The 23537-nt window shown below is 42.3% G+C and overlaps 1 protein-coding gene across 1 annotated transcript in view; it reads left to right on the top strand.

Annotated features, from left to right (window-relative positions):
• adgrl1a (adhesion G protein-coupled receptor L1a) overlaps nt 1-23537 on the top strand; it is a 102453-nt gene that overhangs the window by 25924 nt on the left and 52992 nt on the right. The window contains exon 2 of the mRNA XM_085454451.1: nt 13364-13542. Within this exon, the coding sequence (XP_085310577.1) occupies nt 13473-13542 (70 nt within the window). The 5' untranslated portion in view covers nt 13364-13472. The remainder of the gene's footprint in view (nt 1-13363; nt 13543-23537) is intronic.

Raw genomic sequence — 23537 nt, 5'->3', positions numbered from 1 at the left:
AAGGCCTTCTACAGGATCTGTAGGCAAAACAGGACAGCCTGGCAAGAGCTGGTCTCTGTGAAAGCTGACCTTAAAAACCTTCACAGCTCCAGATATTGCTGTAACACACTGGTCTGTGAATATTTTATCAACCTTTAAGCAAGCTGTAGAATGTAGCAAGTTGGCTATGATGGCACACCTAGTAATGAAGTGCTATACTGTGAAGTCAAATCTTATGTCTCTGTATATTTAAAAAAAAAAACAGGTTTAAATTGAAATGGTAGTGGACAAACTATTCTGTGGGTTGAATGCAAATCCCTCAGCTGTGATGTACACTAGGATCAGAGGCGGAATGGACTGTTGTGCATACTAAAACCAGTTAAATCCATCCGCCTTCCCACTGGTACTTATTTGATCAGTAGAGTAACCTTCAAGCCCCATAGCATGGGATTTAATATCAAACACAGGATTTAAACCATGTTCAATGGGCATGACAAGGATAAACATCAGTGCAAATGTGCAGTATAGTGATGGCCTTGCCTGCAAATGGGCAGCAGGGGTGAGGCAAAGGCAGCGTCTTGACATCAGTGTATACGTAGGTAAACAGGGGAGAGCCTGCAAGCTGGACCTCACTTTATACTTCACGCAGAGGGTGTGACTGCAAAAAAAGAGGGAGAAAAAATTAGGGAACAGTAGAAAAAGAGGAGTGCGAGGTAGAGGCAATCATGCAGAGAGAGACAAATCTGAAGGCCTTGCATGGAAGTGCAGGAGGTGGGAGGTGTATCAGCTTGTGGGACTGGCTGTGTGTGAGTATTTGTGTACTATGTGCGTGTGTGTGTGTGCCTGCTCTCCACCCTGGTGACTTCAGGTGTTATCTTCTTAGCCTCCAGACGTGACAGTGAGATAATTAGAAATGTTAACACTCACTGGAGCTTGTACTCCTATGAATTCTCAGTTTCGTTCTCTCTCTCTCTTTCATTTGCTGTGGCTTTCATAAACACACACACACACACACACACACACACACACACACACGCATTCTCTCAGAATTATATTATCTCCCTTAGTCCAAGCATGTGTTATGAATGACACATGCAAAGCATGGCATGACTTGGCCATGTGGCAGTGGAAAGATATCTGTGGAAATAATGCCCTGAGTCCCACTCTTTGTTTATGTTTATGAAGGGAAATGCATTTTAATTTTCTTTTATGTCTTTTTCTTCATTGGGTAATAATGAATTTGGTTAATTTGAATTTTGAATGAATTTTGATGGTATTTTGATCATGTGTTAAAATTATGATAGATGATGTAATAATCTTTTTTAAAACCAACAGTGATGTGGCATTAATTGCATTCGGAGTTGAATTAATCACCCTTTAATATAAGATTTAAGGATGGTAAATAGCAGATATTTTGTGTTTGCTTGAGTAGACGTAGACAATAGACATGTTTTTCTAGGCAGCCAACAAACAAAGCTCGATTTACTCAAGCAGTGGACACTGTTGAAATTCTGACAAATGTCTTGGCTCACAGAAAGGGAGAGGGATACAGAGAAAGACATGCTCACTGGAGTGTTTCACTTGGAAAAATGAAAAGTGACAGAAAGCTGACGGAGGGATGACAACCTTGTTTGTCCTTTACTGGATGATCAACATGTGTTACGTGGATATTGGTCCCAAAGGTGGACATGGGGCGGCTGATACAGATAGTTCCACGCTCCACTGGAATTCCCCTGTCTTTAAATTAGCATCCTAACTCCGCTTACTCAGCTAGCAGCGCAAGCTGTGGAGCAGTGTGTGAACACCAGTGAAAATGAAACTGCACACCGTTGACATCATTAAAGATAATCTTGGCTCATTTTGTGCTGGGACACATAATCCTAGGAAGATGCCATGCACAACAGGAGGAGCTAATTTTGTCCGAGCAAGGCACATAAATGCCTTCCTACTATCATCTCAGTTGCTCCCATCACCTTCCACACCTCTCATGCTTTGTTGGCATAATGAAGTACTATAGGTTGGTGTGCAGGAAACAGATCCCAGGTCAAGGCAAAGGCTTGTCTGGAGGCGTCTCCAGCGTGTGTCTAATTGAGCGCTGTGTAGTTAATTGTTTGTGTGTGGGAGGGGAGAAATCAATCTGTTTTCACACTGCCGTGACTTCTAGGCCCTAGGGTGAGAGACTGAAGCTGGCAGACACAGACGCACACACACATCAACAACTCTGCCAAAAAAGCCCAAAACCATGCCTTGCAAGCACAAACTTGCACATGCAGACCCAGAGCCTTCCTCTAATGGCACACGCACTCAAACACACACATGCGCATCCACTCCTTAGAGGAAGAGGATGTGCATGAAAGGTTATTGAGTCAGGGTAAAGTCAGATCCATCTATCGATTGGATGCTTGCTGCGAGAGCCAGAAACGTGAGACCTGCACAGGTCAAAGGGGCCAAGAGAAAGCGGGGATTAGACACAATAAAAAAAGAGAAGAAAAGAAGGGGAGAGAGAAGGAGAATAGAGAAACCTACAGAGCTTCACAGCTAGCATCACTCCCTCCACGCCCATCCTCTCTGAATGCAAAGCAAGCGTTCTGCTTTGGAGTATTCGTAGAAGCTCTGTTCAGCTTCATGAACATGAGAGTGAGATTTTTCTCAATTTGTACTTTTGGTCAGTGCAATATGTCAGATCAGAAAGACGAGAATAAAGACACATAATTGTTATCTTTTTATCTACATGCATTTTAGTAAATTATTCTATGCTTAATGTATACTGTATATAAATAATTAATCCTCAGTGAGCCATATGTCAATTAACATATAAATGCCTTCTACAAATAATGAATTAATTTGCATATTTAGCTAATCAGCTCATTTGCATGTGTTTAGTTATCTTTAAGGGTGTTTCAGTTTATGACTGAGTGCTGTTGTCAGTGAATGCCTATTTGCATTTTAAGTTTTTCACTTTGTGAAAAAAAAATTTGTTGTTTTTTTTTTTTGGTTTCTTGTTGTTTTTTATGCTCTAGTCTTCTAAGCAGAGCAAAAGTAGACTGGTTTAGGCGACTTTGCTGCAAAATAGAATGCCACCTGAATAATTTACTTTTTCTTTCAGTGGCCTCATAGCCTACACACATCTCTTATATGAGCCACCAAAGCTCTGTCTCGCTTTGGTGAAAGCATCTGGTGGAATGTCTGCAAGTCCCCACTTGATTGGCTCAGAGTTATTTATTTTCACCCAGTCAGAATCTCTTTCATTATTTATGGGAATGAAGCAAACTGGGATATGATGATGAGATGTGAAAATAGGATGAGAACCAGTGAGGGATTCGGGAGCATGCAGGCACAAAACAGGGGGATTACGGTGTGTGGAGGGGGAGAAATGTAAGGTTGAAGGGAGATGGGTGGAAGGGGAGGGGTGATAAGGTGGATGAGTTCAAACAGTACTATACTTCACTTGGATAGCAGGCGCCATGAGATGTCTGTTGATTCATCTCCCTTTATGCGCTTGGTTCCCTTTCTCTGCCGAACCTTTTTTCCCAAACAAAAGCAGACGGAGGGAATGATTCAGAGTGACCAGATGCCTGAGACTCCCAGAACGAAAGGGCAGAAAGGTCGCATCAAACAGGAGGCTCCATAGAGCCCACCGACCAGACTGAAATGTGTCGATGAACTGATGTACTCGGGCCTCCGGGGACAGGAAGGGATGAAGGGAAAAATGAGTATTTGAAAAGAAAAAAAGAAACTGAGGAGAGAGACAGAGCTGACTTCTTGTGTGTGAATGTTTTTGTGTTTAGGTGTAACCATTAGCCCAGTGTCCGTAACTCAGAAATCTACCACTGCATGTGCTATGAGTGCATAGCAGCGTTTGCAGTTCTGTTGTTTGAATTGACTAGAGAAGAATGCATTTTTATTGTCATTATTCGCATGTACAATGAGATTAAAAGCAATTCCTATCCAGCACAGACATGTAAAAGAAATTAGGGGTGGATGGGGGGGGGGGGGGGGGGGTAAGGTGCACAGTTTTGCAGCGCTATGTACATATTCAAGAATAAACAAAGATTAGGAAAGGTTACGGAAACGTGTTAAATATTGCACAGTAATGATGACTGAATGCAGTGGGTTGAGGATATTTGGACAATAAGAGTAATGGTATTACACAGTGTGGATACTGAACAGTACTTTCGCTAGCATCTAATTTCTGGGTTCATGTGTGTATAGTTGCTTAGTTTCACTCCATGATTTGTAGTTGGAGAGGTGGTCTGTACAGACCCTCTGGGTACTCTCCATGCACTAATGGGTGTTCACCTGGTGTGAATTCCGGTAAATGTTTCCAGCACTGCTTTGTTGATAATTAACAGAAGCAGACAGTGTAAAGTAGCACCTGTTATGCCCGGATTGACTGAACCCCCAAGCTTTGGGCTGTTTCTCCCAGAGGTCCTGTCTAATAATCAGACCACCACCACGTTTTCCTCCTCAAGGACCTCATAGCATGAATGCATGCACTTGTCTGATTGAAAGGGAATGTGTCAGAAACATGAATGTGCCCCTTGTCTGTTTGCAGCACTTGTATTTAGCAGTGTTTCTTAAAAAATGATCACCAGTTTAGTTCTTTCAGTTTACAAGTACATATTAACTTGACATTTAGTTGAATAGGATGCATGTGTTTTTGTTTGTGCACATGCCCGTGAATGCTACTCAGTTATTCCTAAGTGGCTATGAAGACCGCTGGTGTGCTGTGTCCATGTCTTCAAATATGTGTGTGTGTGTGTGTAGACAGAGAGGTACAAAGAGATGGGGTAAAAAGAAAGAAATTGACTGACAGCCATGTTTTAAAATTGGGGCAGTCAGGCCTGCTGTGTCAGAATCTCCTGATGCCCACTCGGCACATCCCTAAGCTGGATAACCTTGGCAGGCAGATTGGGGTCAGTACTATCAAATCAGATACATCACTCATACACACACATAAACATACACTCACCCCATTCCACAATACAAATCACTCTGACATGTGCATTTGGAAAAGGTAGATATGTTTGCATTGGGATAACACACACCTGCACTCTAGTCCTGTGACCCACAACAGAATAATCTCTCTGGATAACTCCAGACAGCTATGGATGGGCAAGGGAGTACAGTTCAAGTTAAATTTTGGTTTTAGTTAAATTGGCATAAACTAGTTAATCTACTTCTCGGCTATCATGAGGAGAGAAAGCAGTGTGGTGATAAATGTCCAGATGTAATCATCTGAGGTTTAATTAATGTCCTCTCATTTGAAAAGCTAAAAAACACACTGAAGTGCTGCGTGTCTTTGTGTGTGTGTGTGTGTGTGTGTGTGTGTGTGTGTGTGTGTGTGTGTGTGTGTGTGTGTGTGTGTGTGTGTATGAGACTGCGAATTAGACATTAGGGCTGCTAAAAACAGCACTCTTGAGCTATTGTGTTAGAAACTCAAACCATCAGCCTGGAAAATGAATTAAAAGGTGGCTTTTTCAAAGATATTTAGAAATAGAAGTGCAACGTCTCATAAGATGACTGGAAAATTGAACACAAATTTTTGTTAACTAATCACGGTACAACAATGTACAAAACAAAAATCTATAAAAACAAAATGTTGGTACTTTTCATTACTCACCCTGTGATCACAGTCCTCCACAGACTTCATTGGAAATGATTCAAATAGTTCATCTGTAACAAATAATTGCCTTTTCCCAATAAAATGCGTACATTCGTAGATTTTAGTAGGCCTTTCTGACTAACTAGCTTCATTCAACCCAAACTGATGCCCGTGTAAAGAATGTCGGTCTCTAAAGTGGCAGGTTGAAGATGTAACGGAATAATTAGTGGATAGTGCCACTGACACAAAAGATGGATACTTCCATTGTATGGGCCTCAGCAATGAGATGAAAAGAATGTCAACCTATTTTTAAATGTCACTGTCTCTTTTTGTTCTGAATCCCTGCTCTACTTTGTGCCACAGATCTAAACTGGGTCAACATCACATGTGGTGCCCCAGTGGGCTCTTCAGTGTGTGTACATGTGTGATTTTGTGCATGTGTGCGAACATGTGTGCAAGTGCTCCGAGCCCTGACTATGTGCATCTTAGCATAAACCAGCACTTGGGACGTGGTGTCTACAGTTTGCCTCGGGTGAATCCCAAAGGTAGCTAAACAGCTATGAATTCATTTTTTCCCACCTCACTTTGTGTTGTCTACACAATATCTACAAATTGTTTAAGTCTGTTATCATTGTTACTTTTAGAGAGAGCGAGCTCTGGCTAGCGATGACACTCACACTCTCAGTGTGTCTGGTTTGCATCCATAGTGTGCTTCTTCATTCCATGTGCTTTGCTGTTGTGAACTGTAGTGCAACAGTGAGACGGGGATTGCCTTGTTGGAGCTTTCAGATTAATAGGCACTGATAATAACACACACAACTCACAGCGCTTTTGTCCTTAATGAAGATGGATCTAGCTGGGCCTGGCGGTGCACAGGCACTTGGGGTGGCAACCTGCCAGTCACAGCCAAGTGACATCTGGGAACAGCTCGGTGAAAAGGGTGGGATGGAGCGTCACTAGAGAGTACAATTTCATAACATTATCATGTTATATCATAATCCATTGTTGGTGGCTCATAAGATTAATGTCGGAGCCGGCAGTTATCACTCTTTTTGTTTAGACTTAATGGTCATAGTGAATTATTCATTTCATTTCATTGATTTGCAGTGCAACTCACGCTGACAAAGTTGACAGCGCAGGTTGACAGATAGTGAGCATATCTAATCTGACTGTGAGGTTAGGAAGAATGGGGAAGGAAAAAACCCCCCATTAGAAACAAGATAAAGTTATGTGTTGTATAAAATAAGGCTTTGCCATTTGTTTGGTGCGAAATTGACTGAATAAAGCTGAATAAATATTTTTGAAATGGTTAACATTGGTTAAGGGATGGATGCCAAACTGGGTCAAGGGTTTAATCCCCGTAAGATATTAGAGCTCATTAGACTTTGGCTGCAACCAGTATTTGTGTGAGAAGACAGGTGGGTGCTAAGGTCACTTCCTCTGGCAGCCATGGCAGGCATCACAGGGCAATCATTGATGGGTAGTGGCATTGCCTCCTGTTGCATCAGTAATAATGAACAGTGACAAGCTCTCCACAGCCACAATAAATCACAGGCCACACTGGAGACACTGAAGACCAGGCTGGGAGCATGCTTCTCTTCAGCGCGGTGTCAGTGTTGACGAACAGACTGACTCGGTGGCTAGCAGCAGCCTATCTCTATCGCTCATTCACAGATGCTGCACTGTTATCGCACACAGTCGACCCCCTTCAGGTATTCATGTACTCTGGTTAGCATGTACAGCTGTCCCTCAGGAATATTGGACTCTTACTGACTGCTTTATAGGTACTGTGACTTTTTAAACAACTACTACTGTTGGAGAAATAATATTAATAGTCAAAGCATATACTCTAGAGATGAGGAGGTGTGTGGGTTGGGGTTTGTGGAGAGTTACATCCAAGGGCTGATACTGAAGCAGGAAATAATGTAGAGGAGTGTCTGTTGAATAAAGTGAGAATGGCTCTTTTTTTTCTCACTCCCCATTCCCTTTGCCTTTACCTCTTTGGCAGCCACACTAGCCATGTTTGATATCTCTCCACTGTGTTCTGCAACTCTGCAGATTCCCTTGTCTCATTTGCATTCCCTTAAAGCACACTTCCATTAAAGTCTCCCCCTGTTTTTTGTCTCTTCCCTCTTTCCTTCTGTTTCTTCAAATAGGTCTTTCTTCACTGGGTTGCTCTTTTGAAGAGAGTCTTATTCCCTGTTGACTACACAGCCTATCCCTGCTCTCCCTGAGTCAGTAATCAAACACATTGGCCCTAATACACAGGCCATTACAAGAGCTCTGATGTTCCATCTGCACACAGACGGCACAATGGTGTCATTATATAAACAGCCCTGCTGCTGCAGCCAGCAAGATACTACCACACCAGAGCTTCGCCCTTAACTGACCTACCCCAGTAAATGGAGGTGTTGGGATGATCTGACCTGAATGTGCTTCTGTAGCTGCTGCTAGCTTAACAATATTATCCATCCTAAATTACTGCTCTCGTGTTAACATAACAGGAGGCTATCATTTCTCACTATGGTCAAGCAAGTGGGCTGCTCAGCATCAATGCAAATGCAATAAAATCAGGTTGTTGTGTAGGAATAATATCTAATGCTATTATGTTGTCGTTGCTAGCATGCTAGCTTTACCAAAAAGGATTAGGGAGATTAACGATAGGCCCAACTGGAGGATAACAATGAAGAGGTTGGGAGGGCAGCGGTTTATTCAAGGTGCTATCAGATGTTAAGTGTACCGAGCTCATATTGTACTTTGTGGAAAATGCCACAATTCTTATGAAATGAAATGAAAATTTCATGATTTCCTTTTCTTTCGAATCACTTTTTCTCAATAAAGCAAAATTCAATCCATTCAATTTAAATAGCACTAAAATTAAGAGAAACTCTTTGTCAGTACCAGATTGATATGATTGCATGTTCTCTATTAATTTTGACATGCAGATGTAACTGTTAAGTCCAACTTACCAATTGGGCTAATTTGGATAATCATTTAATCATTAAATTTGACTGTCATACCTCAGCATCTTGGAAGACAGATTTGTCAGTAGAAGTACAGACTCCCACTCAGCAAAGCTTGATTGCAGATGGTGGCGGTAATGATATTTCATGGTATGTCTGGTACATTTCGAAAGGAAAAGTAGGATAATTATATTCACTTTGGCGAGTGATTAGTTTTATGGAGGTGAAGAAGTAATTAATGAATTCCATCTCATCCTAATTTATTGTTACACTTCCTTGTATGGCTCCCTCTTGCCTAACTCAAGAGAGTACAAAGGAGTATCGAGTGTGACAAAGCTTCGGCACCAATGAGTCAGAGGGAGAATTACTTAGAGGCCCCCAGGCAAAGCACAGGTTTTTGTCATTCTTTGCCATCTCATCATACTATACACAATACGGCATAGATAACCTCCGCAAATAATACTTTCCTCTGAAATGAAGTGCCTGCCTTGGACATGACTGATGCCAAACCCAAGCAGCGCAGAGTAAATACAACATGTATTTGTTTTCAATTTATTCCAATTTAATCGCATGTCTTTTTGAACTGAATTTTTACTTGATTACAAATATTTAATGCAGCAGTTTGCATCACTTTCTGATTTGTAAGTGAGTTATTGCCATTCAGTTTCGCACGCTCGGCTGTGTCGGTTGCTAGGAGGCAATCATTTCCTTCATAGCGGGAGCTTTGCTACTGAACCAACTATTTGTTGTTGAAGCATCTGAGGCATAAACATCAATCCTAATAGCACGGGAAGCGCTTGTGCTTCATCATCAGATGGAAAGACTTCTCTTTGCATGAAGAAACTGACCGTCATAATTTATGACTGTCAAATCTTTAAATCAATCACGAGTGTTTTCCCAGCTGAATAAATTTGTGTTTGTGTTATCGTGATCCCCGCGTCGCCCCCCATTGCCATGCATGATTTTGGCTTGTTCTCTCAGCATACCTCATTTTCGAATGCACTGAAATGCTAATTAAGATGTTAGGAGGTCCCAGAACACTTTATGGGTACAAGCTATTTTTGGAAACCTCAGAAAATTTGCTTTAAAAGCTGCAGCGTTTGTTCAATCAAGTTGGAAAACTTTCTGCCGAGGCGTTGGCCAGTCACACACACACACACACAGAAAGTGATTTCACTCACACTTATCATACTTGTCTCCTCCACCTTGATATCAACTTCCCTTTTGTGGAAGAAAACAGGAGAGAGAAAGCCTGAAGCTGTAGCAGCTCTGAGAGTTGCACCAGCTTTTCTAATTATGCAGCAAAAACTGTCTACGTAAACTCTTTATTCTTCTGTCTCTTGATTCTGGTCAGGTAATGTTACTAAATGCCTCTTTCTTCTGCACAGAAATGATTTGAGTGATGGGGTTAACGTGAATGGTTCATGTGACAGACACACACAGCTTTTAACATTTCCCCCACTCTGCACTGAAAGGACTTGTGTCACCCTGTTCTTGATGAGCATGTCTGCCATAGCAAACAGATTCTAATGATCATGGTGATTATCGTAATGATCCAATAGAAGTGGATAATGAGGTTATTTGCTTTGGATCAAGGCGGCCTGTAAATTAATAGCTAAAGAAACAGAGTGTAGCATGTGAAACAAGATAGCAGATCTGTGCACTTAAATGTAAATCTGCCGCGTTTGTCTTTGTGTTAACACAAGCGATCGCCATTTGCCCGGCTTTGCTTTATTCGTCATCCTCCTCACCTTTACACCAGTGCTCTGAAATTGCCGTCCACTCTCGCTTTTTGTGGGTTCCAGTCTCACAGGGATATGATGTTCTGCTCTATTAGAAGAGAAACAGTGATGATAATAATGGTGGATGTGATCAGTGCAAAAGGGCAGGCTTTGGCCTCAGGCATGTAACATCCTCCAAGTAGGGAGAGCACAAAGAGAGAAGACACCCATCTCACACCCTCCAAAGAGTCCTAACCTTCTTCCACCCAGAGGCACGCTGACTCATAGACACAAGCAGAAGAAATACTTTCCCTTTTGCCTTTACTCGTCCATTTTTACTATTCCTTTTGCTGTTCTCACTTGGCTATTTTCAGCTGTTTCCCCTCCCATTCTCTAGAATTTATTCTCCCTGTACAGAAAGTCATCCTTCACTTCACTTCCCTTTCTCTTTTTGTTCTTTATTTGTTAGTTACTCGGTCTGTGTGATGCTTCCTCTCTTTTCATTTCTTGATCACCTCATTCCTTTGTTTTGTCATCTCTTTTTGTCTCATTTCATTCACTTTGGCCTTGCATTCTTCCTTTATTCCTTCCATTCTCCCTCCCCATCACACTGAAAATGAACATTTCATAATGCCAGCTTTCTTTTTTGTCACAAAATAAAACCAATTTATCCACCCAGCTCCCTCTCTCTCTCCTTCTCTCCCTCAATCACCAGCCTTGCCTCCCTCCTTGCTCTCTTTACCCGGCCCTCTTCAGAGACCACAGGAGAGCTATTGTTGAAAAGCACAGAAAGAAGCACAATCAAAAGAAACAGGAGAAAAGACAGATTTTTCTTACACTGAAGCACAAATGTTGGTAGGAAAAACAAATGCGTGTCATTGCAGATTGGGGATGAGGTGGGGGCTGCGGGATAGCTTGAGAGTAAATGCCGTGAGAGCTGTGGAGCTGAGTAGTACATTGCATGTCTATTGCTGTTTGTTTACTGCTCTTCTACTTTTTCTTTGTCCCTCCTGCCCTCCCTCTGAGCATGTCCTTTTCTCTCAACTGCTGATCATAGAGGGTGGTCACACAACACTCAAATTAAGGCACAAGCTGCATTAGTTCAGAGGTTGTGTGTGTGTGTCTGTGTGTTGTGCATACAGTGTATGATAGAAATAAACGCTGGTGCAAAGAACAGCTGCTGTGAATGTGCTTGCCACTCAGTTCTGCTTTTATTCTCTCTCCCTCTTTGCTATTTGCTCTCTGCATCTCTCTCTCTCTGCCTTGCTTGTACTCTGCGATATCCAACATACTAATCCATGCAGCGACACCCGGGCAGGTTGTGGGCCTGCATTGCCACTGGGGAAGAGGTTAAATATCAGAGAAGGTCACAAAGAGGCGGGGCTGGAGAGGTCGAAGGAAAAACCAAATCAGCGATGATAAAGAGAGGGGCGAAGCCGCTCACGCCCTGCCGTCTTTGCTACCAGATGAAAAGCACTGCCATGCCTGCGTGATGTTGTGTGTGTTGACATATTTAGCAGGATGAAAAGCTTTGATAAATGAAAAATGCAGGGACTTTTATAATCCCAACTGTCTGTTTTGTATTCTAAGTTCAGGTTTATAATCAAGATTAGGATTACATTTATTTTTGTACAGATATACACATAGTATGATAAAAATTTCTCTGAACTATTTGAGGATGTCACATAGTCTGCAATATGCACTAAATCTGTCATCTTAAAGATTTATCACAATCATGCATTTTTATGTTTGATCTTTTGTGTGTGATTAAGCGAGATTTATTTTCTTGCATTTGGAAAGTTTGGCTCTAGATTAGGATTCGTTTTTTTTTTTATCTCACACAAATATGTGGAGCTAAAACTGTCACAATAGACCATCGACCACAACATTAAAACTGTTGAAAGCCAAAGTGAACGGAAAAGTTGATGCTCTACATCTGAATGTTACATTGACACATCCCAGAAAGCTAAAAAAAATTGAGCAAAGCATCCTGCTCATGGTGTTGGCACCACCAAGCTGGAAAATGCACTCATACTGCAAAAAAGTGCCTGAGGAAACCCAAGAAATACAACCAGAAAAGCCAAAGCACTGATCCCAAATCCAAACTCAACAGACCATACCATGGAGCAAAGCCATCCATGATGTCCCCAAATCTACTAGAGCCCCAATGCCACATACTGCAGACATATCTTGTATCCAGACCCTGATAAGTCACAAGTGTGTATTCTGGTGGTGTTCTTGAGTGGACTTAAATAATATTCAGCATGCGTTATGTTATGTGGCTGATTGGTAGCAAGAGTGAAGTGCTGACTGTAGGTTAGTTGAAACTGGTATAGAGCACAGAAAATGAATGGAGTCAATAAAAGCTCCATACAGTATCCCAGCGTGTGTGTGAGAGAGCATGTGTGTGTATCATGCAGTAAATGAAATAAGACAAAGCAACCGGCTCCCCACTAAAACAAACAAACACTCATACAACACAAAGAGATGTAGACCAATCTGTCTGCTCCATCAGCAAACTCAGCAGGAGCAGTGTTAGCTATAACGATACCATCTTTACTGTTCTCTGCCTTCTAGCCCCTGAAGGGGCAGAGCAGGCTCCACTGTCAAAAAATCAGAGCTCAAGTTCCAGATTGTGATTTATTTCATTAGGCAAATGAGATGTGTGAGCCCCGCAGCACCGCTGACTGAGTCACCGCTTTTCACTGTCTCGATTTGTATGCACGCCTGCAAACACAAACACACGCACACATAGAGAAGACATGCATTTTTCACGTGAAAATAACTCTGTTAACAGCCCCAAAACATATGTAGCAAGTCTGATTCAATCAAGCGTCCAAACACTTGAGAGTGATGAGCTGGTAGTGGCAACAGCTGTTGCCAAGCCATCTTGCACAAAATGGCCTCCGATTTCCCAACTGATCATTCTACCTGACCACCACAGGGGGAGCCTCTCTCCTCTCCTCTCCTCTCCTCTTCTCTCATTTAAATGCTGTACAGAGAAGAAAAAATAATTTCCTTTTTCTTGACGTATGCACATACAGAATTTAAAGAGGCTCCTAATTCCGTGTTTTTTCTTTCCCCTTTGCCTGCAGGTTCACCCTCAAAGTGGGTGTAAGCTGAGGAAGTGCCCCCCAACTCACCTGTGCCTGCTGACCACCTCTGACCACCTAGACCAGTTCCTTACACTTCTCGGCCTCAAGCATGGCTCTTGCAGTCTGGATCGTCTTCACTTGTGCTGTGGCTTCCAGCAACATTGCTCCATCCTCACAGGGTATGTAATATTAAAATTCTCTAGTGTTGTCTATATCATGACGAGTGCACATGTGTGCATCTGGATTCAGAATTTATGCGTTAAGATTCTGTTTTAACTCAACGAGCCAGCTTAGACTGTTTTACACACTGTAAGCTTCTGTTGGTTTCACCGTTACTTGTAGTCGGCCTGGCCTGAGGTTACTGCAAATGAGGATGCAATATTTATACATGTGATAAAGGTTGTAAGTGTATTGACTTGCTGACCAGGCTAGAAAAGCTGCACTTCATTAACTGAACTCTCTCTACAGGAGACAGAGAGAGAGAGTGTCTGAGCAAGGTGGATGTGAGAATGTCAATAAAATTTCTTGTCATCTTGATGTTAGTTGGAGCGTGGCAAGAGAATAAGGGGGAATCCGTGCATGTAATGGTGCCATATGTGTGACCTCCTTGAATGTGCCATGTACCATAAGATGTTTCGTTTTGTGTCGCATGTGCGCTAGCTGTTGTAAGCTTGGCAGCAGGTGACCTGGATGGGATGAAGTGATGCTGTAGGGTGTTGTGTATTTGTTGGAAGATATGTATGAGGGAAGGAACGGGAATTGCAGGGGTAGGCAGCGGGCCGAGGAGGGAAAGGAGGGGCTGCTGGGTGTCCTGCTAGTGGCCTGCCACACAGACAGCAGCACACCATCTGCTGTATGTTCTCCGTCAACTCTGTGCCAATGAGCCGCTGGGTGATGGACAGCCAGAATGAAGAGGAGGAGCTTAAGGACACATGGTTACCGCAGGGAGGAGCTAGCGATGAAGAAAGTGGGGAACAGTAAGGTGTGTTTTCATATTAGTGCTGATATCAATATTGGATTTAACAGTTCCCCAGTGAAAGCTATGATTGGACAGGTGTGGCTCTAATTTGAGAAGCTATTCTTTTTTCTCCTTTGGTTGCATCAGATCTGTGTGGCCCATGTTGTGTTCCATTAGGCCACTGGCATCATGTTGCTTTGTGTTTTACTTGTGGGTGTATATATTTGTATGAAAATAAGCCTCCACCTATCTGCATGACCTGGCACTTCAGGAATAGTAATAATACAGCAATAATCAGTCACAATCACTATCAGCGCACAGACAGAACATTTGGTTGGATGAAATTAAGAAGATTTTTTTTTCTATTGGAATCAGGCACATTGCACATTTACATTGGCTCATGTTCACCCACACTGTTTTGGTGCACATAATTTTGGCAGTCAAATTTTGGCTGAAATTCATTCTCTCTTTTATAGTGTGACCAGAGGAGCAGGAGAGAAAAAGAAAGGAGAACAAGGGAAGTGGAATTTAAAGGAAGAGCGCAGGGTTTTGATGTGATGAGATCTGCTGAAATCCCTCTTAGACTAATCAAAGCTCATTTGGAAACCTGCATGATCATCACACATGGCTTCACAGTCTAATGTGTACTCCCTGCTCATCCTCCGTGTCCCGACTAATCTGCGATGCTTTAACCTCACTCTGCTCCTGGCTGCACATTCTAATATTTACCCTTAACACACACCCATTTATTCTACTCTGGAAGTAGCTCTTTAGTGCAAATGTTCTTAACCAGCATGAGCTTTGTACACGTACGCCTCACATAGTGAATATTTATCCCCTTAAATCACTGTGCAGTTTTTCATTTGTCTTTGAAATCCAATGGCTGCGTGAGACAAAAGACAATATTTTCATCTGTGAATACAAACTCATACTAACACAAGCAAATAAAGTCATAATCATACTGGCATATAGAAAATCCCTCCATCCCTTTGTCCCGGCAGTCTCCCTGACAGCCTGACATGCGTACCTTGACAAACAGAATGTCCCGCTGATTCCACAGAATGCTTGAGAATGTACCACCCTTCATACATAGTGCTGCTGATCTGAAAGCCCATTAGGCTTGCTTAATGTGGCAGGCATTGCAGGCAGCTGCGCTGTACGTGATGAAGCCCTGACACAGAACTTTCATTTAGCACAGTGTAAAGCGTTGCTGTGTGCATGTGTATTCGTATTTATGTGCACCAGTGGTGGCAGGAAGACCATTACAAGGCTATTTGTAGGTCCTTTCAGTCTGCAATGTGATGGGTATGAATTTGCAAGCATACAGTATAGTGCATAATGTGCCTGTATGTCCATGAGTGCATGGTGATGTGTGCATGCGAGAGTCTGTATGGATCTTTGTGTTTATGTGAGAGTGCTGACATATCCAGATAGATGTGCGTATGAGCCTTTTTGTGTGTATGTGTGCGTGTGTGTGTTTGTGTGTGCCACTCATACCAGGATGGCAGTGCCAGCTGACTGGTTGAATCTGTTCTCATCTCCCCTGTATTTAAGCCTTTGCTCTCAGATCAGTCGTGTGGAAAGGCCCCTGGTCCTTTAGTGCACACGCAGACATTTTTATCTGTCTTCCCCTCCTCTGCCTGGCTTTTTTTCCTTCCCTGCCTTTTCCCCTGAACAGTAGCTATTATTTAAGGATAGGGGACTAGCTGTTTTTACACATCTTCTCAACAAAGTGCTTAGTCTCTCGACTGTTCTCCAAGGGTGACACAATGTTTGAATGGGGACTGTTCTCAGTGTATGCTTTTGCTTTCTGTAATGCAGGGCTCGGTGTTTTGTTTTGTTTTTTTTGTTCCATGGAGAGTAGGGCTGTTCGATATAACGATATATATCGGACGACGATATAAAAACATCTATTGTTTGTTTCGTGGTGTCGCAAAATAAACTGTTTACGGCAATATTTTTTCATCGTTTTGATGGTCACTGTAGTGGCTATATTAATTTCTTAAAGTTCTCTCTTTCTCTTATATTTAATATAACCACACACACAAGCGCCTGTTTTTATGCGTTGTGCTTAGCAACAAGACGGTAAAGCCATCGCGTGTCCGCTTGTTTATTTTCCACATAAACCTTTCACAATAAAGCTCAAGATCCTGCTGAGACTTTTCAAAATAAACTGAATCACGTGAAAGAGTATGCAGAGTATTTACGGATGAGAAGCAAAAAAAGAGCCGTCAGGTGCTAAAAAATAAACCTTAGACTCAAATGTTAGAACAGGCTTTTCCCCGCAGCACGCGTTGTAATTAATACTTATATACGTTAAAACTTATGTCTAAAAATGTATAGTTTCATACATCGTTAAAACACTCGACTCCAGGTACACGACGCCCAGCTGGAAACACTTCACGCAAGTCGAGCCGAGATTCACAGAATTTACAGAAAATGTTAAATTTTTGTGATTTATATCGTTATCAGGAGGATACATGTCTTATATGATATGGATATGAGCTTTTGGTCATATCGCACAGCCGTAATGGAGGGCTACATAAAGAATTCACTATGCTGTTGCAAGACAGATGCTTTTTTTAAAATGTCTGAGCTGACAGTTTTTTCCAGGTCCAAATGTTGCCATATCCTAAATTTAAAAGTGGGAGCAAAGATTAAAAAAAAAAATGAGTGAGTGAGGGTCTTAAAATCCAATATTGAATTTGCACAGTTAAAGACACGTCTTTCAGTCCTGCAGAAATATTAAAATTGTAATTTTAAAACAGTGACCTACTCATAAATTCATAAGAGCTGACTCTGACAGGCTTATGCCAATAATATCTTTAGAGGAGGCAATAAAAGAGTGCTACTAACACATAGCTTTTTGTCGCCGTGTACTATCCTAAACAGCATGTAACTTTGAGGCTTCACAAGCAGCATTTTGTATTTCCTTATTCCCTTCATTTTGTTAACTCACAGCTCTACACTTTTCACTTGAGTATATGTCAAGCAGAGCACTGAAGCTGAATTAGTTGAACTAAATCACTGAATTAGTTGATTAGATTCAGTTGCATTTAAATGAGTCCATGACGGGAACATAGTAAAGATCCTTTCCTTGTTGAAATTAATTCTGAATGCAATTAATTTGCATTCATAAATACTTTTAGAACTACAAAGGCGCTGAGAAAGTGCATCACTCACCAAAGTCAGCGCTCTACCTCAAAGATTTGAAGAAAGTGATCGACTGCTGTGACAAAAATGTATTAGCTCTTCCTTTTGCTTTACTTCAAGTGTCACTACAATTATCATAGTGGTTTGTATGTTCTTGCTCATATGTAGTACAGTACCCACTCGCTATTTTTATGGTCATATTTAAGCACTCACTGCACATTTTTGTGGATAGAGATCTGAGACATGAAATGAAGAATATATATCTGTGTGTGTGTGTGTGTGTGTGTGTGTGTGTGTGCGTGTGTGTTTAACACACTTGTTAAATAGCCTGTCAAAAAACAAAAAACATGTTTTAGAAATCTGTCAAAAACCTATATATTTACCTTTCTATTTATTTATTTATTTATTTGGCAAATAACACATTGGACATCTGTGTAAGTGTAACATTCAGTCACTAAGACAAATTTTCATCTCAGGAATGCAAATAAAAAATGGCATCTTAATCAAAAAATCATAATGTGCTTCACATTTTTTCTGCTTTTTTGTAAAACAGTAAATTTGAAAATTCATGGATAACAGCAATAATTACATTTTAGCATTAAAAATATCACTTTGATTAAAGACCTGGTGTGTAATAGTGGAATACCTATTACAGAAGCAAAAATGGATTTGGTAATTACAAATACTGTTTATATATATATATATATATATATATATATATATATATATATATATATATATACTTATTCAGCCAAGTACATTTGTTGTTTGAACTTAATTCAAAATTAGTCTCCGGTGTTACCTCAGCCACTATCCTGGCAACTTCAGCATAGTTTAATGTAGTTATTTTTTTTAAGGTGCCTCTGAACATAATTCAGACAGTGACTGATTACATGAGCAACCACACTGTAATTGGAAAAACAGAATTTCTTAGAGACAGGCATGTTGTATCCTGTCAGGTTCACATTGCTCCTGCTTGCAACACCTGGTACTTTGCAGTGATTTATTATTTGTAATTAATTCTACACGGTAACTTTGTCCCGAGTTCACATGGGAAGGATGCTCAGTAGAAGAGTACAGTTACTAACTTTGACCAATTCTCCTTTGACACAAATATTAGTTGCAGGATCACAGAGGCAGTTGACTATTGCTGGACTTAAATGACATAAATAATAAACTATAGAGACAAGTTCATTTCTAATAGCTTGGATTTTTATAGACCAAGGCCATCCAAACTGCATGTTGTGTGTTCACTGAGACAAGTAAATGCTCCCATTTTGTCTGAAAATGACTTTTGAGTATGCTTTAGCGTGGCTTTTCTCTTTCATAAAGCTGAAATCCACAGCCTTTACTGACACTAATTGCTAATCTAGTGGCTTGTGAATATTGCATATCATCTGGATTTTGCAATAAAGAGCTGCTCTAAAGCCTTTTTTCTCCCTATTCTCTCTCAGTGCCCCTTGTGTGTGTGTTTTCAAGCTTCTGTTGCTTTCTCATCTTATTTGCAACAGTCAGTTCTTCTCACTTCTCTCCTCTCATTTTCATCCAGTCTCTCAGCCCCCCCCCCCCCCCCCCCCCCAAAAACCTTAGCTATTATACCCCCTTTTTGCGCTGTGAGATACTTCCCCACACACTCCCTCCTATCTCTTTCCTGGCCTCCCATTCTGTTCGCCCATCATCGTTTCTGCTCTCCTCCTTTTTAAACTCTCAGCTCTCCCCATCACTCGCCCCACTTTCTATCGAGCTTCCATCATTGAGATTAACCCCACTGCCTCCTGCAAGCCACATTTTCCTCCTTTCCTTACCCTCTACCTCCCGTCCGTTAGCAGCGCACATCTCTTGTCGTTGTTATTCGTTTCTCTTCGCCTCTTTCTGCCTTCTGTCATATCTCGTTCGCTACCTCCCTTGCTCGCTCCCTGGTGCTGAGAGTTACTGTGCTCTTCAAAGCCCTTGGCTGAGAGCAGTAGATCACAGAGAGGCCTGTGTGAGTGAAAGGTTAATGGATGGCCTTTGAACATATATTGGGCGTTGGGGTCGGGGGGGAGAAGGAGGGACCGACGGGGCGGTGTGGCGGCGTGTTCTTTCAAACCTCACTTTGAAGATGACGCACGCCGCTCTCATGTGCTTGTGACTGTATACGGGGTTGTGCCTTTTTGTTTATTCATTCATGTTAGTGTATGTGTGTTTGCGCCCATTTTGTTTGTGTGTTTGTGTGTTTGTGTTTGCTTGTAGTCGTGTGTATGCAAGGGCATGTTAGTTTGTGTACATTGATTTGTGTACTGCAAACAAGCTTCTACATCAAGGATTGAGTACTGTGTTCCTGTTTGTGCAGTCGCGTGATAGCTGCCTCTGTTCTCTCCGGGCCGTGGTGTGTAACTTTGAGGCTTTGTAGCCGTACAGGACTGCATGTGTGTGTATGTGAGACGGCTGGTTTGTGAACATGTACAAAGGTGTGTATGTATCAAGCATGTTATGTGATTAAGAATGTGGGCATTTGCTTATCTCGTGTTCTGTGGAATGCAGAGTGATAGTTAATAGCAGCAGCTTACGGCTGGAAACCAAGAGCAGAGAGAGTAGAGAAGTGAAGAAAGACAGAGCTAGATCACAGCAGAGAGGGTGGCAATACAGTGAAAGGGAGTAAAGGAGGAGAATGGAATTGAAATGAGAAACTAGAGGTAAAGGGCTGGGAAGGAAGGTGAAGCTAAGAGGTGGGGAGAATGAGGGGAGTGTGTTGGGGACAAGTAAAGGTAAATGAGATTGTTTCCAGGTGGATGAAATTAGATGAGGGATTGAGGGATGGTGTGAGGTGAAAAAGAAAAACACAGAGAGAGGAGGAAACTCACAGTGTTACTCATTACAGTGCAAGTGAATACAATGGCCTGTAAGTGTAGGAGGAATATTTTAATTCATGCTGTAGCTATGAAAACATGAAAGTAGAGGAGCACACAAAATCCTCCGTGCTGTAGTTAACCACATAAGTATACTCGCAAACAGATCGATCACCTCATAAACATGCAGAGTGAAAATACACTCAGGCGTACACACTGTCCAAGCGTCCGGACCTTTGGCTTAGTGTATAAGGAGGTTAATTAAGTGTCTAATGCAGCAGCGGGGCCGGGCTTTGACACTCATCTTTCCTAACAGGTCTCCGGTTGCGACTTACGACTTTTTCAAATCCACACACACACACAGACTCATACTTGCACACACCTTTTTTTCTGACAGCACTCCGCACAAGCTACTCACTCCGTCTTCCCCTCTCTCCTCCACACTTTGACTTTCTTTTTTCTCATCACTTGCTTCTGCTCTTCATTTCCTCGCCAACTTCCCCGCTTTCCTCTCTCTGCTTCTCTGTCTCTACTCCATTCCTCCCTCATCCCTGTGGCTGTTTCCCTGCAGCACCAGCAGTTTTACCCCAGCACAGTGTTTATATGAATCTAGGTCTGACTCACTGTCTGCTGGCCTGCCTCCTCTGATATGTGCTGGAAACATAGAACAGAATAGAGTTGTGCTGGGCCTGTAGCACTGCTCCCTTCCCCGGGGAGATGGAGGATATTTTACACCCGGTGAATCTCCTACTTTTTAGGCAGGCTGATTTTTATTTTGGGCTATGCCGATTCCCCGTGTTGAGGCACTTTTATTGCATAATTAGGCGCCAGGGCTAGCAATGAAGTGGTTTGACAGTATGAGCACGTCCCGTCTCGCCTCCCTCCTCAAGTTTGTGTGTATGTTGTTCAGTGTCTCAGCGGTTTTTTTAACCACCCGTCTTAATATCTATGCAATGCCTGCTAGTTCCCCCCACAGCAAAGTTTGTCAACGCACAGAGCGAGAGAGAGTTCTTGAGGTTGAGGATGGATGATGGGTAGAGCTTGTGTGCATTTGCCTGCGAGAGTTTGTGTGTATGTGCTTGTCCGTAATTGCAAATGCCTGAGTGTGTGTTGTGTGAGAGTGTAAGTATCCCGTTTCCAACAGGGGCACATTTAATTCTCTTATGAATGATGTAATGTTATGGGCTATGTTGTAATTCAGTTCTGTTAGAGGACGGGGCTGCTGAGGAGAGAAGCTGTCTTATTGAGCAGATCCCAACAATAGGAGGCCTCCTCTCCCACGAATCTGTCTGCCTCATTTCTTTTATGTCACTGACCTTGTGCCTCCACAAAGAATAGTCGTTATGCTCATCTGCTGCCAGCACTTTGTTTGAAGGTTTCTATCTTTTTCCATTGTTACCCTGTCTCATTTGCTGTGCCATTCCATTTCTTCCTCCTGTGTGCTTGTGCGACTCAGCTCCATCACAGTGGATGTGTGTCATTTTGGCACTGCTTTGTGTTCTGACCTTATAGCAAGACTGGTGACTCCCTATACAGTCACTCCTCATCTCATCTCTTCTGTCTCCTTTGCCTGCAGCAGAGGAGTCAGAGATGAGATAGCATCCTAGCTTTGAGGCCAGCATTTCTCCCTCCCATCCAAAGTCACACACACACATGCACACGCACTGTCCCACAAGCTCAGGCTGCCCCCACCCCTCGCACCCTCATGTTAGGCCTTTAGGTTTGTCTCAGCATGTCACTTTGTCACAACTCCTCAGCTTGAAGGCTGCCTGGATGTGACAGTTCTGGCCACATCGCCTCAGCCTGTCTGTGGTGACAGGCCATGCTCCAGTGAGTCATTACGCTAACTCGCAGTGCTAAGTGAGTCGCTAAGATGCAGCACTAAGCTGATAGGGAGCTCTAGAAATTGGTTGGGATCAGCTGGAGAGGGATCCCCATCACTGAGACCTCTCAGTTCTGTCCAATGACTGTAAAATTACTTGTTCTTCCTCGCCAGCTTTACTAAAGAACTAACCTAAAACTTATGAGGGAGTTAGCTCTTTGCGTTAGCTCTAATGCTAAGGGTATATGTAGATGTAAGGGGTGTTTTAATAATACCACTGGTATATGTGGGCAAAAATAGGAAAATGACCTATATAACAAGAAACCTCCCCACTACTGGACAAAATGTTTCCAGTTCTATGCTTCAGTGCTAGGCTAATGAGTAGTACTGGGAGACAGAGAGGCTAAAAGGGCTGATCATATCATCACAAAAAAACACTCTTCCAAAAGCACACACCACGAGCCACAGAGCTCCACAAGTATAATCTCCTGTTGTGACTCAGTCGCATACTTGCTGGATACCTCCAAGGCCAAACTTTCACAGAGAAAGACACTATAGTTTCTGTGAGAGCCTCGGTGATAATACATCCCAAGGTCAAACTGTCTGAGGTGGTGAAATGAAGATGCTTTTATGTTTGAAAGCACATCGCTGCTGATGAAGACAAATCTTTGTCGTACAGAAAATGTAAAATCATTTTGAATGCCACCTGTTTTAGTCAGTACTGACATAACAGACCAAACATTTTCTCTTAACTTTTCTCAAGTGTTGGGCATGGCTCTGGTTGCAGGTAAGATTTTCTTATCACTCCTCATCAGTTATATCGGATTTGCGCGCAAAGTTGTTATGTGCACTGCAGCTACAGACGTAAGATTAAGAATAGATTTAAAGACTAACAGGAGTAGAGAGCATATGAGCATGCAAAGTCTAGATTGACTTGTGCAAAATTATGTTCTTGTCTGATGGTTCAAGCATCTATCCACCCTCAGGCTTTAATTACTGTGTGAGGATAATGAGTCAAATCCAATCAGTTCTCTCTGTTGCTCTTAATTTGTATGGAGCTTCTATTTGAAGCCAACCGCTTCAGCCCTTCACACCAGCTGCCCTGGAGTGACACCAGGGCTCTGGCTGTGTGGCTGTGTGTGTGTGACCTCTGTCACTTCCACTCTGCCACATCCATGAAAATCAGCTCGTATAATTACTGAATTGGCCCTTTATTGGTATGTGTGACAATTGGTAGCATTTCTTGAGCACGGTGGCTGTTAATGCAGTTTTATACACCACAGGAGATAAGTCATAGTCTTACTGCGAGGGATTACATCCAAGTATACATATGGCTGCTGCAGAGAAAGTCACTCCATTCAGCTATTATGAGTCTGACAGACAAGACTAAATGCCCATGTGTGTTATTGTGTG

Source organism: Copadichromis virginalis, linkage group LG4 (assembly GCF_057382275.1).
Source record: "Copadichromis virginalis isolate Kocher_CV1m ecotype Utaka linkage group LG4, C_Virginalis_male_GT1.1, whole genome shotgun sequence".
Taxonomy (NCBI): domain Eukaryota; kingdom Metazoa; phylum Chordata; class Actinopteri; order Cichliformes; family Cichlidae; genus Copadichromis; species Copadichromis virginalis.
Note: the sequence above shows the minus strand (reverse complement) of the source record. Positions and strands in the feature narration are given on the sequence as shown.